At 38.6% G+C, this 25,441-nt stretch overlaps 1 protein-coding gene across 1 annotated transcript in view; it reads right to left on the reverse strand.

Moving 5' to 3' along the window:
* The window catches only part of LOC136863061 (dnaJ homolog subfamily C member 2), a 153,538-nt gene that overhangs the window by 45,357 nt on the left and 82,740 nt on the right, over positions 1 to 25,441 (reverse strand). The window contains exons 6-7 of the mRNA XM_067139391.2: positions 24,261 to 24,474; positions 8,444 to 8,682 (exon numbers count right to left, since the gene is read on the reverse strand). Coding sequence (XP_066995492.2) covers positions 8,444 to 8,682; positions 24,261 to 24,474 — 453 coding nt within the window. The remainder of the gene's footprint in view (positions 1 to 8,443; positions 8,683 to 24,260; positions 24,475 to 25,441) is intronic.

A 25,441-nucleotide genomic window follows, 5' to 3' on the forward strand; every position in this document is an offset into this window, starting at 1 on the left:
TTTTGAGGAGATGGACAAGGGAAATGATAATGATAATTCTTGGAAATGAAATTCACGAGTAATCACTTTTACCAGCTCCCGGATGGAAACAATAGTACAAAAAAAAAAGCTCCAAAGATACAAATAGTAAAGCTGAGGCTAAATATATGTATCAAACAATACAACACAAAAAAATACGAAAGTGCTTACAAAATTATTAACAAATAAACAAAATATATATATTTTTAAATATTTGCTTTACGTTGCACCAGCAAAGGTCTTATGGTGACGATGGGACAGGAAAGGGCTAGGAGAGGTAAAGAGGTGACCGTGGCCTTAATTAAGGTACAGTCCCAGCATCTGTCTGGTGCGAAAATGGGAAAACACAGAAAACCATCTTCAGGGCTGCTGACAGTGAGGTTCGAATCCATTATCTCCTGAATGCAAGGTGATAGATGCACGACTCAAACTGCGCAGTCACTTGCTTGGTCAAAAAATAACAGAAATTATTAAAATTTGCAAGTATTACAGGCCCTTCACAGTAATTAGCTGGGAACTTGTTGCTACAAACATTAACAGGATCCTTAAATAAAGTTGAACATCTCTTCTGTGGATATCACTGGTTTCGTAGAAAAACGTCCGTTACGAGAGGTGTCCACTAAAACAAGGTTGTAAAAATTAATCGAACATTTTAACGGCAAAGAACATCCACCTTAAATATAAGCATACATCTTTATTTTGATTATTCTAAATAATTTCAACTAAATATTTGCCTGGGAGATATTAGAAGTGATCTAAAGCTTTTACAATCATTACAGCTACAGGAAGTAATCATTCAGCTGGGTGTGTATTCAGCACATTTTTCTTTACTGCAATATCCTCGAAAAGGGAAAAACGACCCAGCGTGACATACACATTCCTTATTCAATTAACCTCAACCTTCAGGTAATTTGTGATTTTCTGTATGTTTTCTTGTAACATTGGTCCACTCACTCACAGTTTATTTGCTCGAACACATTTGACCACTCATATACCGCAATTGTTCACTTTTACGAAAACTGAGTCCCACTTTCTTTTAATTCCTCGGTTCCTATTTTCCTCCCATTCACTTAAAATGTCATTTTTATTCTTCACAACTGTATTTTCCTGCAGTTGTAATTTTTCAAGGAGCTTTTCTCACTGAAAGTCCTTTTGCATTATATTTTTTCTTGTGATCTAAACATGTTTGTCTCTCCTACTCATGTTTACTGCTATGGTATTTCTGTCTCAACAACCAGCACATGGAAGTCTCTTCCTTGTCATGTTTAACTCAACTATCTGACCTCGAACTTATCAACGACAATCTGAGTTAGGAATAGAATGATGCAAGATATGCCGGAAAATCCCCAGGCAACTTGCTAGTAAGCAGTCACTGGTAGCATTCCCGGCCAACTAGAATTCTCAGAAGGTACACTAATCAGAACAAAGGACAACCTTAACGAAAGGTTTGGGAAGAGCCCTGTACAGAACAAAAATTCATGGCCACTTCAGCAGTCTTATGCACGTTTCTTTCTCTTTTCCTTGGACTTGAAATAGTACAAACATTCAAAAGTTATTCCCGTATGTGTACAAGTGCATACATCATCAATTTTGAGCCAGGGGACACCCACGTCCTTGAAAATCCGTGACCTAGCAGAAAATCCAAAAATAGTCACTGGTGTCCACTGTGGTGCTAAACGTGTTAAACACCGGTGACAAAAGTTAAATATGATTTTTTTTTAAAAGGCTACCGAATGGCTTATCGCCAATGAACAGGAACAGCTAGTGCATGCATGACTAACAATGAATGGAACTGACTTACGAAGTGCATTTCCTGCTATATGCGATGTGTAGGATATCAATTTATACTATGCACAACTTGATCTTCACTACACATGACTGATACATTGGAGAGCTTATCAGCAAGGTGAAAGCAAGTCTTAATAACACACTGAAATAACCAGGTGACGACTACAAGTTCAGTGATGAAAACTGGTGCATTTACTTTAATATGTATTATAAGCATGTGATTATTGTTTTAAAACTTTTCAATTAAGAGAATGTGAGGCAACTGACTGTACTGTTCAATGATATCTACAATTCTGGCAGTGTTCCTTGAGAGTGGCTAAAATTGCAATATGTTGCAATATCTAAAACAACAGGAGCCAAGTTATGTGGCGATTACAGAACGATAAGCCTTCAAGTACACTCATACTGCAGCTTTGCTGCTGGCACATGCATGCTCGGTCCTAGCATCTCACTGCTGGCTACAGCCAGGCTGCTCACCATGGAGCTTTACTCTGCATGTCGAATCGGTTGGTCTCGTCTTTTGCGGCGATATGCAACCCTCGCCTTATTCAACAGCTAGCATTAGTAAGCAGCAGTGATTTTGCATCCCTCATGCAAAAAATCAATCAGCAAAATGCCTCGCCGATTGAAAAAAACGGTTGCAAGAACCTTGCCAGCTGACAGTCGAGTCTTGGCTTTCACTAGTGTTGCCTTCCCCTTTCCTCCGCCACTCCTTATACACACGCGTCCTTGACAGTGTTTTTTATCACTGAACTGTGCAGTCAATCTCTGGCAAATTTCTGCCGCTGTCACTCCTTCATGAGCAAGAAATTTTTTAATTATGCATTATGCAGTGGAAGGGTGCACCTGTTGCTCCGACATTGTGAGCATTACTGACAAAACAGCGGGAAATATCTAACAGCACGCTCTCCCCACTCCTAACAGTCTTGCCTAAGCATAGCAGAAGCACAGGGCCAGTCCTGTTTATATGCAATTAACCTTCGTACATCATTACATGTAATATCATTTACTTGATATATTGTATTGAAAAGGTGGACCCTCTTGTTTACTTATTTCTTATAATCCCACGCTATCTAGCGATTTTACAAACCTGTCATTTAAACCTTTTAGTTCAGACTTGATCTGAAATTTATTTAATAGTCCTTCATTTCAAAAAATAATTTCCTAGAAGTGAAACATAATTTAATTTCACTAATTACAAATATTGAATTATTCAGTCTCTTTAGGCACTTGCAATCATGAAATTACCAGCGTTCTGTCCTAGTGTGGCAGTGGAGTAGTCATTTATTTATTTTTTCATGTACAAATATGTTTGGATGTAATTTAGAATATATTTCAATAGATGTTCAGAATACTGTTTTAAAATGTTTTGAAGCATTTCAATAAGCTTTTTATATAAATGTTTTGGTTGACACCCTCTTGTTATTCCATGTTATATTTAACCCAAAGCATTTAAGCAGTTTGCATATTACCATATTTACTTGTGTATTACCCCTTGGCTTTTCAAGATGAAGAAAATGAAAAAAAAAATCTTGCATAGAAGACCCTCCAAAGTAATTTGTCAGAGAAGGAAAACTATTCCGCTTCGAGCCTTACTGCAGCTCTGATGACATCACACAAATTTGTGTGAACAGTTTCGGCCGTACGACCCACGCAATGAAAACACGTGTCGAAGTCATGCTGTACATCTTTGTTCTGCAGTTAAGAAAAGTCTGCCTTGGTGGTGTAGGCCTACTACAGCTCTGATGACATCGCAGAAATAGGTGAATAGTTTTGTGCGTGACCCACGCAATGCAAGCACACGTCTGTGTCTGTGTTTTGTAGTTAAGAATGTCTACCAGCACAATTAGCTGCCGTTCTCAGGAGCCTGAGTTCGATTCCCGGTACCCTACTGCCAGAGATTTATGAATGGCAGGAAGGTTGATATGCAGTAAAAATGGTACATGCAACTCTCTTCCACTGGAGGTCTGTCTAAAAAAAGCTGCGCGACCTCGGGATGTGGAAACTAGTTTACTTTAGTTAAGCAATATTCTCATCTGTTGTTATTAATATGGCAGGTGAGATCATTAACAAAGTGATTGTTTAATATCTCATAACTCGGGCCAATAGGGATAATTTTTTTTTGGAGAGAAGTAGGTTTAAATGTGATAAAAACAATCCAATCATAACAACTGTTTTACTCGCCAACGTACCTCACGAATAATAATAATAATAATAATAATAATAATAATACTAATAATAATTTTACGACCCCACTTAACGATTTTCGCAGATGCCAAACAAAACATAGTATGCATTAATAAAAACTAGAGACAACAATCAAACGAAATTAAACATTATAATAATAAAACGCATTACCGCCAAACCTGTAAATATCCATAAATGCGGCAAACTTCACTGTTATTTATTTTTAATCTTTCCATCGTGGAACTTCTGGCACTATGTGGGCACTTGATAGCATACCTAACCTAAACAGAGCAGTCTCTTTCATCTCGTTTACAACAGTTAAGGTAAATCATGATGCGATAAATGCAAAGAACAAGCATGATATATACTTCAAAATAAGGGTTTGACTTTCAAGAGCAGCAGTTAACCAAAGTACGCTTCCAGTCACTATGTATTACATTCGGAAGTACAACTCGTAACATACGCTAGTTTTCAGCTGGTTGTTTGGCACGCTTTTTACAGCACGGCCTTAGTTGGAAAGAGTGGCTTCTGCTACACATACACCAACTGCAAAAATCAGAGACCATCTCCAGAAACCACTTGGGAATAGATTCTCACTCTTTGGATTCTATAGTCGGGAACGCAACTATTTTTAAAAGTTAAAAAAATGGCGGGACTCTGAATGCACTCGATGCATGGCTGACAAGATGGCAGTGAAGATGACGTCTTTTGGAATGACGACATGCTGGAAGCAGGGAAGTTGGGAGTACAAGACGATAATTCAAATGAAAGCAGTGATTAGGTTTACTCAGGTTTACTGTGTGGTAGGTCTACTGCTCAACTGACAGAGACAAATTACTGGTCATTAAGATCTTTTGTATAAATATTGCATAATATGATAATACGATACCCTTATCCCTTTTCTGTACGGGGTCGAGTATGAAGCAAGACAAATCATCGCAGCGAGTTTCTAGGACTGTATGCCTTTCCTGACGTCAACCTAATTAGAGGAATTAATGAGATGAAACGAATGACATATGAGTAACTGAAACTGACTTTAATTAATTAATTAATTAAAATGTAGGCCTAAAAGTCATGTTCATCATTTATTGTCTTTTAACATTTAGAAATACTGCCTTCCAAACTAAAATAGCCAGTATAACCCAAATACATTTATAAGTTTGTTAAAGAACAGTGTAGAATGTTTACATGTATAATTTATAGCTCTTTATAGCCTAAAAGCCATGTGTTCAATACACAAAATTTAAGGTTATCGCATATTGGACCCCTCCCCTTAAATTTTTTGGCTGTAAAGTGGAAAAAAAGGGGTCTAATACGCAAGTAAATACAGTATATTTCTATATGCTTATCTGCCTCGATCGATTTCTGGTGAGATACAGCGTGAAGAGTGCTGTGTCTAGTGTTATGGGCTAGATTATGTTTGTCACTTTCATTTTTCTGCCTCATCTTTAGCTTTCATGATATGAAAGTGACCAAAGTATGAGCGATGCTAGTAATGCCATTTCTCATGCAAGCAGTCAGTGTGATGAATGACGTGAAAGTGTCGTTCACATCGTCAGTTGGTGTAAGCATTTCAACAGGCTTGAGAGACCAATATGTAACAGCAACTTCTGGCCCGGCATGGAAAGCAATGGGAAAATAAATCACTCATTTCCTTAGAATGCCTCTTCAGTGACACCTAGGCTACTTATGATAGCTAACGGTGGATCTATTGAGGTTCCAACCAGCCTCTGGCTGAGGACTCGGCATATATATTCTCCATGTTTGAAGGGTTAATTTCTGAGCAGAACTGTTCGTGTAGCAAGGAGAATTATTTTTAGAATTCTTGGGCACACCCATTACCATTATTAATATTGTTATCACTACAGTGGAACCTCGATTATCCGTTCCCGGAAAATACGTTTTCCCGGAATATGCGTTCAAGTTACGTGGTCTCGCAAGCATCGTAATTAAATCATGTTGTAAAAATCCTGCATTATCCGTTCCTCAAAGAAATGATTTCCCGGAACAACCGTCCAAAAATTTCAGTCCCATCAACACTAAATCCTTGATCAATCGTTTTTTAATAAACTGTATCTCACAAAAGGACGGCTATGGCATACTTATTGATCTTGGCGTTAACGCCCCGTCACTGCGATAATTAGAGCAAGTAGCATACTGTACTGGAAAAGCGATCGCGGTAAAGTTGCATAAGGGACCATCTTAGCATCGCATTCGGGTGGTATTGTTTAGAGAATCTCGGAAATCATAAATCAGAGAGTTGCCACAACAATTGTAAGGAGATACGGTGGATTTCGACAGCTCTGCCTGAAGACGGAACGAGTTTCGTCAAATGTTTTGCACTTATAAAACGTCCAAATTATGTCCAGGATTAGATGTTTATATTTTTACATTTTTTTCGATCGTCCTGCCGAACAGGTTTTCGGCACTTTCCTAGGGCATTGTAGAGTAACTGGGCTTTCAGGCAGGAATCGAAACTGCTCCTTCTCAACACAAATTTAGTATTTTAATATTATCGTGCACGATTACGTTAGTGAGACCAGAAAAGATGTTGCACCTTACATTTAAAAAAAAGGCATGGGAAGTCTTGGGATTACGATTACTGTTTTCGTCCTAATATAAGACTGTGAATTTTAAGTTTTCGTGTTAAAATGCCAAAAATCGCAGTCGTTTCATTTGCGCACGTTACATTTAAATTGTTTGTATCATTTCCAACTCTTACTGACCTGTGCAGTGAGTGCGCTCTCCAGATGACCTCAACATCACGAATAACCGTAATTTCTGAAGTTTTTATGATATTTTCTTTCTTTCCAATTTGATTGGATTAGTTACTGGCAGAACTGAATATAATGCATTCGAGAACTTTTGAGAATCGATACTTACATTCGAAATCATGTTTTCAAGTTCAACATAACCTTTAAAAGTCGATCTAGGCCTAATTTACGCGGTACAAGATTTCCAGAAACTGACTACAAACAGTATACCGGAGACCAAATTACAATGAAAGATTAAGAAAAGAAGGGATTTCGCAAACATGTTGGGCACTTTTGTATCTAATGTGCTTTATTTCATTAGATGAGAGAATTAAAAACTACTTGTGGTCGACTGTCGTTCGGCTAGGCGTTATTAGATTTTTTGAAGAGTTTGGTCAATCAAAGTTGCTGAACTGAAAGAAGTTTTCACGGGAAACTGACGAAGATTCCCCTGTAAAATTTAATATAAAGTATCGAGATTTTGAACTCGCGTACCAGTAATTAATGAGGTTTCGCGGTCTAACATGTCTGCCTCTCATCCAGATATAAGGGCTGATTCCAGGTCCACTCAGCCTACGTGATTACCTTTAATTGAAGAGCTACCTAATGGTGAGATAGCAACCCCGATCTAGAGAGCCAGGAATATCGGCCGAGAAGATTTGTCACACTGAACATGCGTCACCTCGTAATCTGCAGGCCTTCGGGCTGAGCAGCGGTCGCTTGGCAGGCAAAGTCCTATTGGGGCTGTAGTTTGGTTTGGTTTAGGAGATTTTGTAAGATTATAATTATACATATTTCATTTTTGTGATGTTTAGCCAAATTGTTGTTAGTTTTCATTCATTCCCGGATTTTCCGTTTTCCCGTGTTGTACGTTTTATTTTCATGGTCCCTCGAAAAACGGAGAATTGAGGTTCCACTGTACTAGGCCTACATGAGCTTACCATATTTACTTTATGATATATTAAAAATTAAAATTTTCCCAGCTTATTTACGACCACTTTTAAAAGTATTTTTCCACCAATAATGAAGCACTTTATTCACTACTTTCAGAGGTTCCTAATGACGTGTTCTAAAATAACTTACTATATAAGTTCTACAATTTACATCTGTCTCATTTCAAAAACAGTTTCCCATAAATTTGAAATTACATACTCTGATCACAGGTTCTCTGTCAGTTGCATACCACTAAAAAAAAAAAAAAAAAAAAAAAAAAAAAAAAAAACCTTTCTTTAGCTTATCTCAGATAATTCTAGAGTTGCTGGAGCCATACGAATCATTTTGGATTTTGGCTGGGAATTAACGCCAGATGCCCTTCCTGACATCACAAGATTTAACGGGTGAAAATTGCAACACAAGATCGACCGGCAATCAAACCTCAGCCAACCCGTAGTCAATTATATATATGCCACTAATATTAAAATATTAAGTACCAAGCTTGAAGGCTGCAGTCGCTTAAGTGCGGCCAGTATCCAGTATTCGGGAGATAGTAGGTTTGAACCCCACTGTCGGCACCCCTGAAAATAGTTTTCTGTGGTTTCCCATTTTCACAACATGCAAATGCTGGTGCTGCATCTTAATTAAGGCCACGGCCGCTTCCTTCCCACTCCTAGCCCTTCCCTGTCCCATCGTCGCAATAAGACCTATCTGTGTCAGTGCGATGTAAAGCAACTAGCAAAAAAACAAATTAAGTTACTTACTCATTAGCCTGGAAAGATTCACATACTTTCTCCAGACTAGCCATGTGATGAACCAGCTCCTTATCTTCCAAAGCATAATAGTTGCTATCCTTTACTTTCTTGCGCAAAGCTGTGCGCTGAGTTCTTAGTGCTTTTTTGACAGCATTCCGTTCTGCCTTCAAAGCATCCTGCTTGGCCTTCTCTTCTGCCTCCTGTGCAGCTTTGAGCCTACGTGCCTCCTCATCAGCTGCTTGAGCTTTCTAAAACAAAGAAAGAAGATTCCTGGAGAATGTAACATGCATTATCCATTGTCAATAATATACAGGGCTTTAACTCTTGACCAAAGAGAGAGCGTCTTTTTTCTCTGCTGTCAGGTGCATGACAGCACCGGTTCTGTCCCTGAAAGTCAGTCTGTAGCCTACGATGGCATGTGCTCAATCAGAGGTTGAAACCCAGGATTGTTCATTTCCAAAGATGTTTTCATTACAGCAGTGCATCTTTGTGTGTAAAAAGTATTTTATATATGAATCAGCTCCTTCGTGCATGTTAAATTTATTTGGAACTTTCCTGAAGTGCCACCTTCTAGAATGGCAATTCACGATATTGTAAATAGATCTGACATTATTGGCTCAATGGAAAACAAGAAACGCAAGCGTAAAAGAACATTTCTAACATGGATAAAGCTAGACTAAATTCGTGCAAATCCTTAACAATGACAAATAAATCTCTCCCAAAATTAGCACAAGTAAGGGTGTCGGTTTTTTCTGAACACAAAACAACAAAGCTGCAAAAACTCAAACTGTACAGATTTATACTGGCCCACAGTTTAAAACCTGGTGATCCAGCAGTACGAGTGTGATATTGTGAGTGTTAATTTTCATCGGTCCACGATAGTTTAATCGACCCACAGATTTTTTATTTTTGTTCCAGATGAGGCCTGGTTTCATCTAACTGACCATGTGAACAGTCATAACTCTCGCTACTGGAGTGCAGAAAATGCTCATGGTTTTTATGAAATTACAGGTTAGTGTTTGATGTGCTGCTAATGGAAGAATAATTGGGTCGATCTTTTACGAGACAACAGTAAATGCACAGAGGTACAGAGATTACATTTTGATAGCGTTCTTTCATCAGTTGACGAAAAAAGGAAAATCGCTTGGATGGCTCCAACAAGATTCAGCCACTGCGCATATAGTGGAAGAATCCCCTCTTACAGTCTCGGAAGTGTTTGCAGACAAAGTGATCACTGTTGATCTCCTTTCCCCTGGCTAACCAGATCTATCAGTGTGTGATTTTTAATGAATAATAATGTTATTGATTTTACACTCCACTAACTACTTTTGCGGTTTTTCAAGATGCCGAGGTGCCGGAATTTTGTCCTGAAGGAGTTATTTTACGTGCTAGTAAATCTACCTACATGAAGCTGATGTATTTGAGCACCTTCAAATACCACCGGACTGATCCTGGCTCAAAGTTGCCAGCTGCCAACCTGGAGTCAGGATATGGTAGGTGTGGAAGAGGGATGGGAAGAAAAGGGAGAATTGTAGAAGACAGATGGTCTAGGCCTAATGTTTTAAGGAGAAGGATATTGCAGGCTAAAGGCTCTATTCAGGAGCATTGCACTGAATGACTGAATCATGATTCATTGAAAGAAATGAACTGACTCGTTTGTGAATCGAAAGCTGAATCAAGAGATGGCAGCCGCAACTCGTTCCTTGGTTCTTCATTAGTTCTGATTCATATCACCAAATCGAGCATCCACCATTTTTGAATCAATGACAACTTGTGAAGAACGACTCTGTCATTTTTTATTTAACCTGAACTAAAAATCCAGTTCCAAAGTCAAATACTCCAAATCTAACCTTACAGGAAAAAAAAGTTATTTTTTAAAATAAGAAATTATCACGTCATTTCAAGTCGCACACTTCACTGAACCGTTTTATACACTCAACTGCCAGCTCGTTGCGAAATGTTAACTTTACTTCAAGGTTTCCGTTCCCGTCCTTGTTAACTACTGTGAACTAACGTGAACATGGCCACAAAAATGTTCATATCTACTACATATTTCAAATTCGACTGTCGTATAGTTTCGAATGGTAGCTACTTAAGTTTGGAAAGGATCAGTTGGACAGTTGTGTAGCATTTTTCGACTGTAAACTCCAAAAAGGATATTACTCTTGCTAAAATGCTAGCAATTACATTGAACATTTCACTTCTTGTAAACTGTAAACTTGTAAAGCAATACCAGTTATAAAGAACATAACGAAATGGTTCAGCTGAGTCCATGGTTTCGCTTTCGCCTCTCCGTCATGTGATAATCGAATGAACAAATCAAATGGAACGAATCATTTTGGTGAACCATTTCAAAGGAATCGGTTCTTCGAAATTAATCAGGTTCCCCATCTCTAGACTGGAAGGTGAAGGGGATTTAAATGAAACTATGGAGAGGGTATCTGGGAAACTGGGAGTGAGATTTCTAGATCCTAATGGGTGGGATGGAGATAGGGATCTGCGCTCAGATGGTCTTCACTTGAACAGCAGTGGTATGTATAAGTTACAAAATTAGTTTAGAAGGGATATAGGGAGGTACATTCAGGTAAACGGTTCGGTCTAAGGAGCAGAGATAAGGGTATGGGGATGACATAAAAATGATAGTGTTGAACTGTAAAAGCATTGTAAAGATAGGCATAGAATTAAGTAATTTTATATATACAGTGAAACCTCGATTCTCCGTTTTTCGAGGGACCATGAAAATAAAACGTACAATACGGGAAAACGGAAAATCCGGGAATGAATGAAAACCATCAACAATTTGGCTAAACATCACAAAAATGAAATATGTATAATTATAATCTTACAAAACTCCTAAACCAAACCAAATTACAGCCCCAGTGGGACTTTGCCTGCCAAGCGACCGCTGCTCAGCCCGAAGGACTCCAGATTACGAGGTGCGCATGATCAGTGCGACGAATCCTCTCGGCCGATATTGCGGGCTCTGTAGATCGGAGTCGCCATCTCACCATTAGATAGCTCCACAATTAAAGGTAATCACGTAGGCTGAGTGGACCTGGAACCAGACTTATATCCAGGTAAAATTGTCTGACCTGGTCGCAATCGAACCCGGGCCTCTGGATGAGAGGCGGGCATGTTAGACCACGAAACCGCATTAATTACCGGTACGCGAGTTCAAAATCTCGATACTTTATATTCAGTTTTACAGGGGAATCTTCGTCAGTTTCCCGTGAAAACTTCTTTCAGTTCAGCGACTTTGATTAGGCTAGCCAAACTCTTCGAAAAATCTAATAACGCCAAGCCAAACGACAATCGACCACAAGTAGTTTTTAATTCTCTCATCTAATAAAATAAAGCACATTAGATACGAAAGCACCCAAAATGAATGCGAAATCCGTTCATTTCTTAATCTTTTATTGTAATTTGGTCTCCGGTATACTGTTCGTAGTCAGTTTCTGGAAATCTCGTACTGCGCAAATTAGGCTTACGTCGACTTTTAAAGGTTATGTTGAACTCGAAAACATGGTTTCGAATGTAAGTATCGATTCTTAAAAGTTATCGAATGCATTATATTCAATTCTGCGCGTCACAAAACCACCAAATTGGAAAGATAAAAGAAATATCAAAACTTCAGAAATTACGGTTATTCGTGACCTTGAGGTCATCTGGAAAGCGCGCTCGCTGCACATGTCAGTACGAGTTTGAAATTATACCAACCATTTAAAATGTAACGTGCGCAAATAAAACGACTGCGGGTTTTGGTATTTTAACACGAAAACGTAAAATTTCCAGTCTTATATTAGGACCTAAACAGTAATAGGCAATTCCAAGACCTCCCATGGCTTTCTTTTTTTTAAATTACATTTAGGTGCAACATGTGTTTTGGTCTCGCTAACATAATCATGTACGATAATATCAAAAATACTGAATTTGTGTTAAGAAGCAGTTTCGATTCCTGCCTGAAAGCCCAGTTACTCTGCAAGTGCCCTGAGCAAAGTGCCAAAAGCCTCTTCGGCAGTACGATCGAAAAAAGTAAAAATATAAACATCTAACCCTGGACATAATATGGACGTTTTATAAGTGTGAACATTTGACGAAACTAGTTCCGTCTTCAAGCAGAGCTGTCGAAATGCGCCGTGTCTCCTTGCAATTGTTGTCGCCACTCTCTGCTTTACGATTTTCCGAGATTCTCTAAACAATACCACCCGAATGCGATGCTAAGATGGTCCCTTATGCAAGTTCACCGCCGATCGCTTTTCCAGTACCGGTACAGTACTTGCTTTAATTACCGCAGTGACGGGGCGTTAACGCCAAGATCCATAAATATGCCATAGCCGTCCTTTTCGTGAGATACAGTTTATTAAAAAACGACTGATCGAGGATTTAGCGTTGATGGGACTGGAATTTCTGGACGGTTGATCCGGGAAATCGTTTCTTCGAGGAACGGATAATGCGGGACTTTTACAACGTGATTTAATTACGATGCTCGCGGGACCACGTAATTTGAACGCATATTCCGGGAAAACGTATTTTCCGGGAACGGATAATCGAGGTTCCACTGTATATATATATACACTTAACAGATATTCTAATAGGAGTTTCATCATGGCTGAGAAATGATACAATGGATGCAGAAATTTTATCACGGAACCGGAGTGATTATCATAGAGATAGGATAGGAATGGTAGGAGGGGGAGTATTCATTCTGGTGAAAGAGGAATTTGTAAGCTACGAAAATGTTAAAGATGACAAACATGAAATTCTAGGTGGATAATAGGCAACTTGATGTCTTTGAAGTGTACAGACCGGGAAAGGGTGACACAGACACTGATTCGGAATTATTTGATAAGATAATCAGCTACGTGAGAAACGATACAGAAAGGAACGTGATTGTGGCGGGTGATCTCAATTTGCAAAAAATCAGCTTCATTTCCCGTATCAAATCCTATTTACAAAGACTTATTAACAAAAAAAAAAATCTTCCACCTTTTTGCTACTTATATTTGCATTTAAGCAAATTAATTAATCATACAGAGTACATGTTTCGTTCCTTTTTAGAACATCTTTAGCTGTTTTACATTGCTTAGGTTAATTCACTAAGTATTTATCTTTCTAAGAACATCTTAAACAGGTACCATCAAAAGGGGTGATTGCGGACGGTTTTGTGGTTATTTTCATCTTAACTCACAAAGGGAATCTTAAATTGTATTGTTTATCATCCTAATAATGAGGAATATATCCAATTAATGAAATACCCTACAAACGAAAAATATATGCCAACGCATGTTTTCCTGAGAAAACAAAATGGAGTGTCCGAATTCACCATGTACTTCGGGGTGATTTCGGACGCACATGCATTTTAAACCGCTGTCTGAAGTTTCAAAGCGTATTAGGTGATTTCGACAGTCCTTTACTTCAATTGTTCATTCTTTTTGCTTTTATTTTGTGATATTTAAAGTGTTCTGAGGGTGTCCAAAATATGACTAGCTGGTTAAAATCATTGTAATGATAAATGTAATGTGTTACTGATCGCTCTTTTCTTTCTGACAAGGTAAATGTAAATTTTTCCGGTCTAAATTGAAATATTAATAGTTATAAACTGCACAGAGGCCTACCGAAAAATCTTACGGCGGCGGTGGGAAGTAGGAGGTTGTGTTGGGGCATTGCCAGAGGGTGACATGCTTCCTTGAGCATTTCCTTCTTCCTCATTTAGCATTGTTTATCTTCCCATTTTTTGGATGCACTTTCCGCACTTTATTTTGTAGGGTGGAGCAAGGCATACAATAGAAATCAAAATGCTTTCCTGTAAGACAACTTGCCACTTTTAATATCACGTACAGGATTTTCCTAATAATTTTGGTTCGTAATTACACCTTGAAGCAGCTTCTTTCTGCCTCTGATAATTTCTAGGCATTGTCCGAAATCACACAGACTGCTTTCAATTTTCAGTAAAATGTGCGTAAAACACTATTTTTCACAAAATCATACCAAAATTCCACAGCAATCGTTTATAAACACTTCAGTCAGTGGATCTCACTAAGAACCATAATTATAATGCATTCATTCCGGCTGCGACAATCGAAAGTATCCACTTAATGATATTGCATGAACTTTCAACAATGCCAGTGCACACGGGATATTTTCCGAAGTATGAAGTAGATTCGTAATAAAAAGCACAGAACGCGGGAAACATAACCTTAAGGTCAAATTAAAATGCGAGCTGAAGTGCAAAGCACCAGAGGCTCATTGCTATGCGACAAAATACGGCAAATCTACCATACTGTCCGAAACCACCTCTGTGTCCGAAATCGCCCCGTTTGACGGTACCTTTTTTTTTTTAAATACTATGTAAATTTAAAATAAATATAAAACAATGTAGATGGTTGAATGGGGTAGTGAAATGAGAGGGAAATGGATCTACTTATAGTTAACCTAATTTTAAAAACTATTTCTATTCATTTGAATAGACGTAAAAAATGTTTCCAGCACTTTTATCGCTAAAATATTCTGCTTGTCTTCTAATAATTTTTCTTTTGAAAAAATAATTTTCCTTTGTCACTGTTCTGAATATTACTAGGTGTTCTCTTCATTTACTCCCTCCAAGGTGGTTGCTGTTTGTTTTAAATTTACAAAATGTCTCTTGAATTTGGTTAGTTCAGGAACCTTGAAGCTGATTGCTGTTTTGCTATTGATAAAAGAGCCTCCCCATAATCTTGTTGTTGTCAAAATCCACTCCTAGTGTGTCCTTGGAGGAGCGACGGATGAAGCAGCCTTCTGTCTTGTGTAGTAATTACTACAAGACTTGACAACAAGATTATGGGGAGGCTCTTTTATCAATAGCAAAACAGCAATCAGCTTCAAGGTTCCTGAACTAACCGAATTCAAGAGACATTTTGTAAATAAAAAAAAAAAAAAAAAAACAGCAACAACCTTGGAGTGAGTAAATGAAGAGAACACCTAGCAATATTCAGAACAGTGACGAAGGAAAGTTATTTACAAAAAAAAAAAAAAAAATTGTTATTAGAAGACAAGCAGAATATTTTAGTGATAAAAATACTGGAAACATTTTTTACATCTGTTCAAATAAATAGAAATAGTTTTTTAAATTAGGCTAACTGTAAGTAGATCCATTTCCCTCTCATTTCACTACCCCATTCAACCATCCACATTGTTTTTAATTTATTTTAAATTTACATAGTATTTAAGAAAAACAAGGAACCTGTTTAAGATGCTCTTAAAAAGATAAATACTTAGTGAATTCACTTAAGCAATGTAAAACAGCTGAAGATGTTCCAAAAAGGAACAAAACATGTACTGTGTATGATTAATTAATTTGCTTAAATGCAAATATAAGTATCAAAAAGGTGGAAGATTTTTTATTGTTAAGTCTTTGATCTCAATTTACCAAATGTCAATTGGGAAGATAATGAGAATGACAGGAAGCATTACCAACAAATAGCAAATAAGTTAAAATGGGAAGGACAGCTCATTCAGACTGTGATGGAACCAACTAGAGGGAAGAATGTTTTGGGCGTGTGGTGCTGGTAAAACCAGATGAGTTCCATTCCGAGAATGAGGTAATGGATGGTATTAGTGATCACATAGCTGTTTTTGTCATAGTTAAAAATAAATGTGATAGAAAGGAAGAACATACCGTATTTCACGGCATAATCGTCGCCACCGCGTAATCGTCGCATCCTTTATTTTCAATACAAAAATCGGACTTTAAACCTTTAATTACATAATCGTCGCACGTCCAAATTTTGTTCACTAATCTGGTTAAAAGGTAAATGAAACTGCAACGTAAGTTGCACATGAATGCGCAATTTAAATACGTGTTTGGTTTATGGGCAATTTGGCAACACAGTCACGTTTGCGACATGTTGCACAACGTATAAATAAATAATACCGGTATATGTACGACGCATGGCTTACCGGTAGTCTATCGGCAGTTTGACAACGTGGTCGCGAGACAGTGTACTATTTATTCACCACCTACATATTATGAGTTCCCATTTGAAATACGTAAGGCTGTAAGTTATCGCTTATCGGCAACGTCGCCAGGAAATACCGGCTAGGTAGGTTGAATGGACCTCGAACCAGCCCTCAGATACAGGTAAAATTCCCTGACCCGGCCGTGAATTGAACCCGAGGCCTCCGTGTAAGAGGCAAGCACGCTACCCCTACACCATGGGGCCGGCTCCTGTGTTATTGCGCACGAAGTGAAATCCAAGACGATAACGCAGATTTCCACGGAATTATTCAGCTGAATTATTTACGATGTCTCAGTTGTCATCGCTAGACTTTTATCTTACTACTACGTCATAAGTGTCCGGGCATGGGATGAAAACTTTTATCCAAGCAGTCAAGATAATTATTATCCAATGCTATTAAAGTTTTATTTTATAAACTCGTCAGTAATGTAATGTAAAATCATCAATAACTGGGAAGAAATATTAACCTAATTACCGTATGTTTAAAAGAAATTGAAAAAAAATGAATGTTTGTTACTGACGTCTCGGAATACAGTCAACTATACAGTAGATCTACACCGCGCTAGCTAGAGCTCCGGTTTGCGAGCTTTGCGCAAGCGCAGTAGTGTGTCGCAACCAACGAGCTAAACTGATAAATTGTTGCATGCTTCCTTGCTGCCTAGCAGTATTGGCTGCTCTGGAATGGACAAATCACAGATGCATTTATTTGTTTCAGATTTACGTGATTACTGTAGACATGTGTGCGTGAGAATTTAAGTTTTTAATTTGTGTTTTGGGTGTATGCAGAAATAATTTGTTTTAATAGTGAACAATTACGGAAAGTCATTTATATCGCAAAACATTAACGTGTGAAGCATTTATAAGCGATTATGGGTAAATATAGTAACTATTCTGCGGGCTTCAAGCTAAGCGTAATTGCCTTCGCTGAACAGCACGGGAACAGAGCTGCAGAAAGAAAATTTTCTGTGAGTGAAAAGTTGGTGCGTGACTGGCGGAAAGTAAAAAACAAGCTAAAAAGCATAAACCCTTCTAGACGCGCGTTTAGAGGTCCTAAAACAGGGAAGTTTCCTATAATTGACGAAGAAGTGTTTAGGTACGTCAGTGAAATACGTAACAATGGCTGGAGTGTATCATATGAAATGTTACAAATTAAGGGACAGGAGGTAGCGCGCAAACACAACATACCGGTAACTCAGTTTAAGGCGACTCGTGGGTGGATTAAGGGGTTCATGCGACGACACAATCTGTCAGTGCGAAGGAGAACAACACTAAGCCAAAAGTTGCCTGCTGATTACACGGACAAGATTGTAAATTTTCACCGATTTGTCATACGTTTGCACAAGGAAACTTCGTACTTGCTTTCTCAAATCGGTAATGCCGATCAGACTCCAATCTTTTTTGATATGCCTCGCAACAGCACTATTGCGCTAAAAGGATCACGGAGTGTATTTATGAAAACCAGCGGTAGTGAGAAGTTGCGATGCACGGCAATGCTAGTCATTACAGCTGACGGGAGAAAGTTGCCGCCTTACATCATTTTCAAGAGGAAAACGATGCCTAAGAATATACAGTTTCCCCGTGGAATTCATGTACGAGTGCAACCAAAGGGTTGGATGGACGTAGAACTCATGCTGGACTGGGTTAAAACTGTGTGGAATAGAAGACCTGGTGCACTACTAAAACAACCAGCTCTGCTTGTTTTCGATAGTTTCCGAGGTCACCTCGTGAACGAAGTGAAGCAAATTCTCACTACAAATAAGACACGACAGATAGTCATTCCTGGTGGCCTAACATCTGCTTTTCAGCCACTAGACGTATGTGTTAATAAACCCTTTAAAGACCACTTACGTCGATTTTACAACGAGTGGATGATGAGCGGCGATCAGCAATTGACGCCCGCCGGAAATATCAGGCGTCCACCCTTGGACTAGTTATGCTCGTGGGTGAAGAAGAGTTGGGATCTTATACCACCTGAACTAGTCTCCAAGAGCTTCAAAAGGACTGGGATTTCGAATGCACTAGACGGTTCCGAAGATGACACAGTGTGGCAGGGAGACGAAGAATCTGATACCGTACTGGTATTAACAGAGGCGAGGACGGCGCATCAGATAGCGAAACCTGCGATAGCGACACCGAAGATTTGGAATAAATTGCGTACCGGTAAGTCCGCATTTCACAACAAAGCGATAATTTTTTGCAAGTGTAATATTTTAACTTTAATACTCAAATTAATGACAAATTAACTTAATACGTTCATTTTTATTTTCAGGTTGGAAAAACGTTCGCCGAATTGTTGCGAAAAATTATGAATTTTGTTTTAGACTATTTTAATTATTTTGATGTATAAACGCGAGTATTACGTGCATCTTAAATTTGTATCAAATACAATTTAGTTATAAATACATTTTTTGAGTAATACAAATACTGGTATTAAATATTCATCGTATAATGGTCGCACCCTACAATTTTTTTCGAAAATTTTGGTATAAAAAGTGCGACGATTATGCCATGAAATACGGTAAATGTAGGACTATTAGGCAGTACCACATGGCTGATAAAACAAGTATGTGAAGATGGTTTTCCGTGGTTTCCCATTTTCACACCAGGCAAATGCTGGGGCTGTACCTTAATTAAGGCCACGGCCGCTTCCTTCCAACTCCTAGGCCTTTCCTATCCCATCGTCGCCATAAGACCTATCTGTGTCGGTGCGACGTAAAGCCGCTAGCAAAAAAAAAAAAAAGAAAAGCATGAGGGAATTTAAAAAAAAAAGTAACTATGATCAGTGGTAAATAGTAAATAAAAATGTAAACAGACTCTGGAATGGGTTTAAAGCAATTGTTGAGGAATGAGAAAATACGTATGTACTTTTAAAGGTGGTAAGGGATGGTAAAGACCCACTATATCATAAAAGAGAAGTAAAGAGACAAAGAAGGAGGTGCAGGTTGGAAAAAAATAAGAGTTAGAAATAGCTGTGGAAGTAAGGAGAAGTTGAAGGAACTTACTAGGAAATTGAATCTAGCAAAGAAGTCAGCAAAGGATAACATGATGGCAAGCATACAAATTTTAGTGAAAAATGGAAGGGTTTGTATAGGTACTATAAGGCTGAAATAGGTTCCAAGAAAGACATTCCAGGAATCATTAATGAACGAGGGGAGTGTGTATACGAGGAACTTCGGAAGGCACAAGTATTCAGTCAGCAGTATGTTAAGACTGTTAGTTACAAAGATAATGTCCGGATGGAGGAGGTGATTAATAGTAATGACATTGAAATTTACCTATGATAACAATGGCATTTACAATAAGATACGAAAGTTGAAAACTAGAAAAGCAGTTGTAAGATTTCTGGGGATATATTGAAGATAATGGGTTGAGATATAGTACCATGTCTGAAGTACTTATTTGACTATTGTTTGCATCAAGGAACTATACCAAATGAATGGAGAATTGCAATAGTAACCCCAGTGTACAAGGGAAAGGGTGATAAACAAAGCGGAAAATTACAGGCCAGTCAGCTTAAAATTTGTCATTTGTAAGCTGTGGGAAATAATTCTTTCTGATTATATTAGACACGTTTGCGAAATTACTAACTGGTCGATAGAGTGCCATTCGTGTTTAGGAAAGGTTACTCCAGTGAAGCTCAACTTCTAGGATTCCAGCAAGATATAGCAGATATTTTAGATTCAGGTCAAATGGACTGTGTCGATATTGACCTACCCAAGACTTTTGATAGGATAGATCATGGGAGATTACTGACAAAAATGAGGGCAATTGGACTAGACAAAAGAGTGCTTGAATGGGTGGCTACATTTCTAGAAAACAGAACTCAGACAATTAGAGTAGGTGAAGTATTATCTGATCCGGTAATGATTAAGGGGGGGTATCCCGCAGGGCAGTATTATGTTTTCTTACATATACACGTAAATGATATGAGTAAAGACGTGGAATCAGAGATAAGGTTTTTTGCGGATTATATTACTCCATATAGAGTAATAAATTAACTACAAGGTTGCGAGCAACTGCAAATAGACCTCGACAATGAACAGCAGGCAATAGTGTTATGATAAACGGGGTTAAAAGTAGATTGCGAGTTTCACTAACAGGAGAAGTCCTCTCAGTTTTATTACTGCATTGATGGGCATCAAGATCTCTATGGGGATCACTAACGAGAGAAGTACCCCGGCTCGAACGGCTAAAACCGACAGAAAGTGGGCATAAAGTATACAGTCGTACCTATGTCAATAGCTATCAAGGCCATTCATCTGTAAAAGTACGTGTTCGGTCGCCAGCGCCATCTGACAGCCAGCACACAGGCCGCGCAACATTGGAGCTGTACACGCAATGCCTGTAGTTGCAGTATGTCGTAGTATAGTGCACACACAAACGTCCGACATGAGTAGGTGGAAGCCAATCAACCCTGTGAATGTTGTGAAGTTTCTGCACAATAAGGTACGCCGACGCTACACATTGGATAGTGAAGATGTAAGTGGAGTGGAGGATGGGCCATTTGCATGCATGTTATATGATATCATAGCACAGAAATACAATGGATCTGTAAGAGAACTAAATACCAACACATTGGAGAGTAATGGTGACTGTGAGACGGACGGCGTAGAAGAAACAGCACGAGTATGAGGGTTCCAACCCTACCGACAATCCCGAAACGGAAGGAACTACACGTGACAGTGATTTCGCTTCTTCAACTCCAAAAAAGTGTACGAATAAGTGTAATACGGAGTATTAATGAGCGAACATTGGACAACATTTTTGAAGATTATTATAATCGTGGTTACAATTCATATCAGAAACTGATGAAGCATTTTAGCAGCATTAGGTCGAAATCAAACTGCAAGGTAACTTTAGATTATGTGACGAGCAAAAGGCAAGACCCAGCTCTGTTCAAGGAAAATAAAACATTAAAATTGAAGGCTTTAAAAGAGTCTGTAAAAGCACAATTTGACAGAGCTAGAGATAATGGATCAGTGGACCACTATTGGCACATTCAATCGTGGGCTCTGGAGGCCTCTAGAGCAGTTTCTCTGGACAATTTTAAAGCTTCGTTGCATTTTTTCAGGGCCTTCAAAAACGAATATCATATTTCGTCCAGACATATCACTATGTTCATGGCTCGCAAAGAGATTGAAGAAGAGCATGTTATTATACAAACAGCAGAATCATTTGTGGCAGACATGAACATGTTTATTCAAGATGAAATATAATGAAGGAATGCATGTGGAATAGTAATCGGAGCCAATTTTTTTTATGAATTAACGTCTTCTGCAACAGTTTCAAACAGGGGGGAAAAAATCAACAGGTGGTCTGGTACAGTCTGTGCATAGTTCTACGCATAGTTACACAATTGATGTGGCTGTGTCCATGAATGGCAAATGAGCTAACAAGCTTTACATTTGTCTGCAGGAAAAGGATGGAACGTTTGGTCCGCAGGTTGCAAAGAAACTGACAGCAATGTGTCCACGGAACATCCATGTTCAAGCGAGTAAAAATGGAAAAATTACTTAAGCACATATGAAGAGCTTCTTTAATTTGATCCTCACTGAACATGTTGGTGAGAGAGGTGTATTACTTTGCGATTCCTGGTCAAGACACAAATACTACGGCGTCATTGAAGAATGTTTTCCAAATAAAGATATTGCATTCAAGATATTGCCACCAAAGACAACCAAATACTGTCAACCTCTGGATGTATATATTTTTTTTAGGCAATACAAGCTCTATGTCAGACGTTTTGTTGATTTTGTACATTTGCAAATAGATACTATGTAGGCCACGTTATATGATCGATACTTCATCATCCGTTTCACTCCGTCATCTACAACCAACTATCTGCACCGAGATATAGACCTATGTTAACATACGCATGGCAAAGAGCAGGTTATAATGTGGATGTTCCTGTTGCTTCGTTTGATAATGTGATCACCGTGGCATTTCAGTCTGGACTATTGCAATGGGGAACATTGTCAATAATGTAGTATGTCTACATGTTGCCCTCGTTAAGTGTGCATACTGTTCCATTCCGCTGTGTTTTAATCACTTCATTGAAACTCCACATTTACACTTGGACGTCGAATAAAGGACAACACAGTATATTCTATTGTAGGAAAGATGACTGTGTCGACACAGTACTGCATGTGTTAAGAGTTCTTGTTGCAAGCACGGGTTCAACCTTTTGCCAGATGATACTGCACCACATCTGTTTCTTGTTACTATAATGGTCCGAAGTGCCTGTTGCACGGTAGTTTCTGCTGCGAATTGTGTTTCTGCAATCTTTGTATGCCGTAACTTCCAAACACTGATTGTTCACCGATGCGGGGTTTTACAGATAAATGCACTTCATGAGTAGTAGAACAGACATATCTTCGTATGTTAAGCGCACTTCCAGTCGGTTTTAGCCGTTTGAATTGGGGTACTTCCCTCATAAGTACCTAGGTGTTAATATAATGAAAGATCTTCATTGGGGTAATCACATAAATGGGATTGTAAATAAAGGGTACAGATCTCTGCACATGATTATGAGGGTATTTAAGGGTTGTAGTAAGGATGTAAAAGAGAGGGCATATAGGTCTCTGGTAAGACCCGAACTAGAGTATGGTTCCAGTGTATGGAATCCTCACCAGGATTACCTGACTTGAGGACTGGAAAACAATCCAAAGAAAAGCAGCTCGGATTGTTCTGGGCGATTTCTGACAAAATAGTAGCGTTACGAAAATTCTTGCAAAGTTTGGGCTGGGAAGACTTGGAGGAAAGGAGACGAGCTGCTGGACTAAGTGGTATGTTCTGAGCCGTGGAATGACATTAGTAGACTAATAAGTTTAAGTGGTGTTTTTAAAAGTAGGAAAGATCACAATATGAAGATAAAGTTGGAATTCAAGAGAACAAATTGGGGCAAATATTTATTTATAAGCAGGGGAGTTAGGTATTGGAATAATTTACCAAGGGAGATGTTCAATAAATTTCCAATTTCTTTGCAATCATTTAAGAAAAGGCTAGGAAAACAACAGATACGGAATCTTCCACCTGGGCAACTGCCCCAAATGCAAATCAATGTTGATTGATAGATTGACTGGCTGAAGTCAATAGATGCATTGAAGGCAAGCGCTCTACCATCTGAGCTCCACAACCCGACTGCGTGACTTTTACTTCTGGGACAGACTGGAAAAAAAAGAAAAAAAAGAAAAAAAAAAGTTTATCAGACAAATCCTCGTACATTGGAGGAACTAAAAGAAAACATACGGAAGAGATCAAAAGCATTACAGTGGAAGAATTCATTCATGTCAGTCAAAATGTGCTTTCTAGATAAATGTCTGTATAACCCACGAAGGATGACACTTCCAACATCTGTTATTATAAAGTAAGATTGTTGTTGTTGTTGTTGTTATTATTTGTTTCACGTCACACTAACACACTAAGGTTTTCAGCGGTGGAAGGATGGGAAAGGGCTAGGATTCAGAAAGTAACGGCTGTGGCCTTAATTAAATTTGACTGGTGTGATAATGGGAAACCATGGAAAACGATCTTCACGGCTGCCGATGGTGGGATTCGAGTCCACTATCTCCCGAATGCAAGCTCACAATGGCGTGACTATAACCGCATACCCAACTCCCTCTGTAGGCAAGACTGTATTCTATAGCATTGTATACACAGTCCGAGAATGCACAACGCACGCACGTTTGGTGGGGTAGCAAATGCATCGGTCAAGAGTTAAAAATAAAGCCCCATGATGATTTCCACATACAACTTTTGTGTCACTATATATTTTATATTTAGAATTTAATCAGCAATACTTAATTTCAACAATCTACCTAAATCTTACGTACCCGTTCTTCTTCTTCTTGTCGTGCCCGAGCAGCATCTCTTCTAGCTTGTTTAGCAGCCAATTTCCGATTTTTATCATCCTGCTTGAATTTATGGATCCGTGGGTCTAAATTGTACGCTGTATCAACAAGTGTACGTATTCGTGCCATTTCTTCCTTTTTCCGTTTGCTTCGGGAGGCTTTATTTTGCTTTTCTATCCATCTTCGCTCTTCACGACTAGAAAGAAAGTTAAAATGAAACAGGTATAGAAATAATGCAATAAAATAGCCAACTTTTTCAAAGACTGATACAACATTTTGCTTAGGAAAATATATTTGAATATTCATTTGCACATGAAGAGAGCACACTCATCAAAAGAAGTTTTGCATCACCACTGTAAGAAGTTTCAATGAATTCATGTTCATGTGCAGACCTGAAAAACTCTAAGTTGTTAGTAAACAAAACCACACCTGTACATAGCCCAACCTATAGACACATCAAACTCAAATGGCAGGCAGCATTCCAGTTGAAGCTGTAGTATTAATAAGGAAGTTATCGTCGCCATAAGACCTATCTGTGTCGGTGCGACGTAAAGCCCCTAGCAAAAAAAAAAAAAAAAATAAGGAAGCATTAAAGTCATGTTCAGAACAGGGTAACCAAAGTCCCTGATGGGAAGAAGGAAAATGTTGACATTCTTGATCATTTCCAGATAAACACTTTACGAGGAGGATTATCAGCAAGGGAAATTGGATGACAGTGCGCAACAGACAATGAGGTAGTTCAAACATAGAATAGTTTCAGAACAATAGGTAGTGTTTATGACTTAGCCACAATAGGCTGTTCAAGTTCTACAATTACAGCCGATGACCACTATCTCCAAGTTGGCTCGGAGGAGCCTCCAGCTGAATTCTACAGGCATTCATGTCAGAACTCGCTGCAAACCACAACACTTTGTCTTTACTCTTCATTAGGTCCCACACTGTTGTCACATGAAAACCGAACTCTGATGCTAAATTTGAGAAAGATCACCTTCCCTTAACCGTTCAATTAATTCACTTTATTTTTGATGGTTAAAACTACACATTTTCTCTTTACTGTAGATTTTGAACTCAACATTTCTCGGATGCTAGAACGGAAAATAAATGTTCAACTATACTGGTTACATTCACCTTTCCTTCCTTTACACTACAGGATGTAGCTTACC

Source organism: Anabrus simplex, chromosome 2 (genome assembly GCF_040414725.1).
Source record: "Anabrus simplex isolate iqAnaSimp1 chromosome 2, ASM4041472v1, whole genome shotgun sequence".
NCBI classification, from domain to species: Eukaryota; Metazoa; Arthropoda; class Insecta; order Orthoptera; family Tettigoniidae; genus Anabrus; species Anabrus simplex.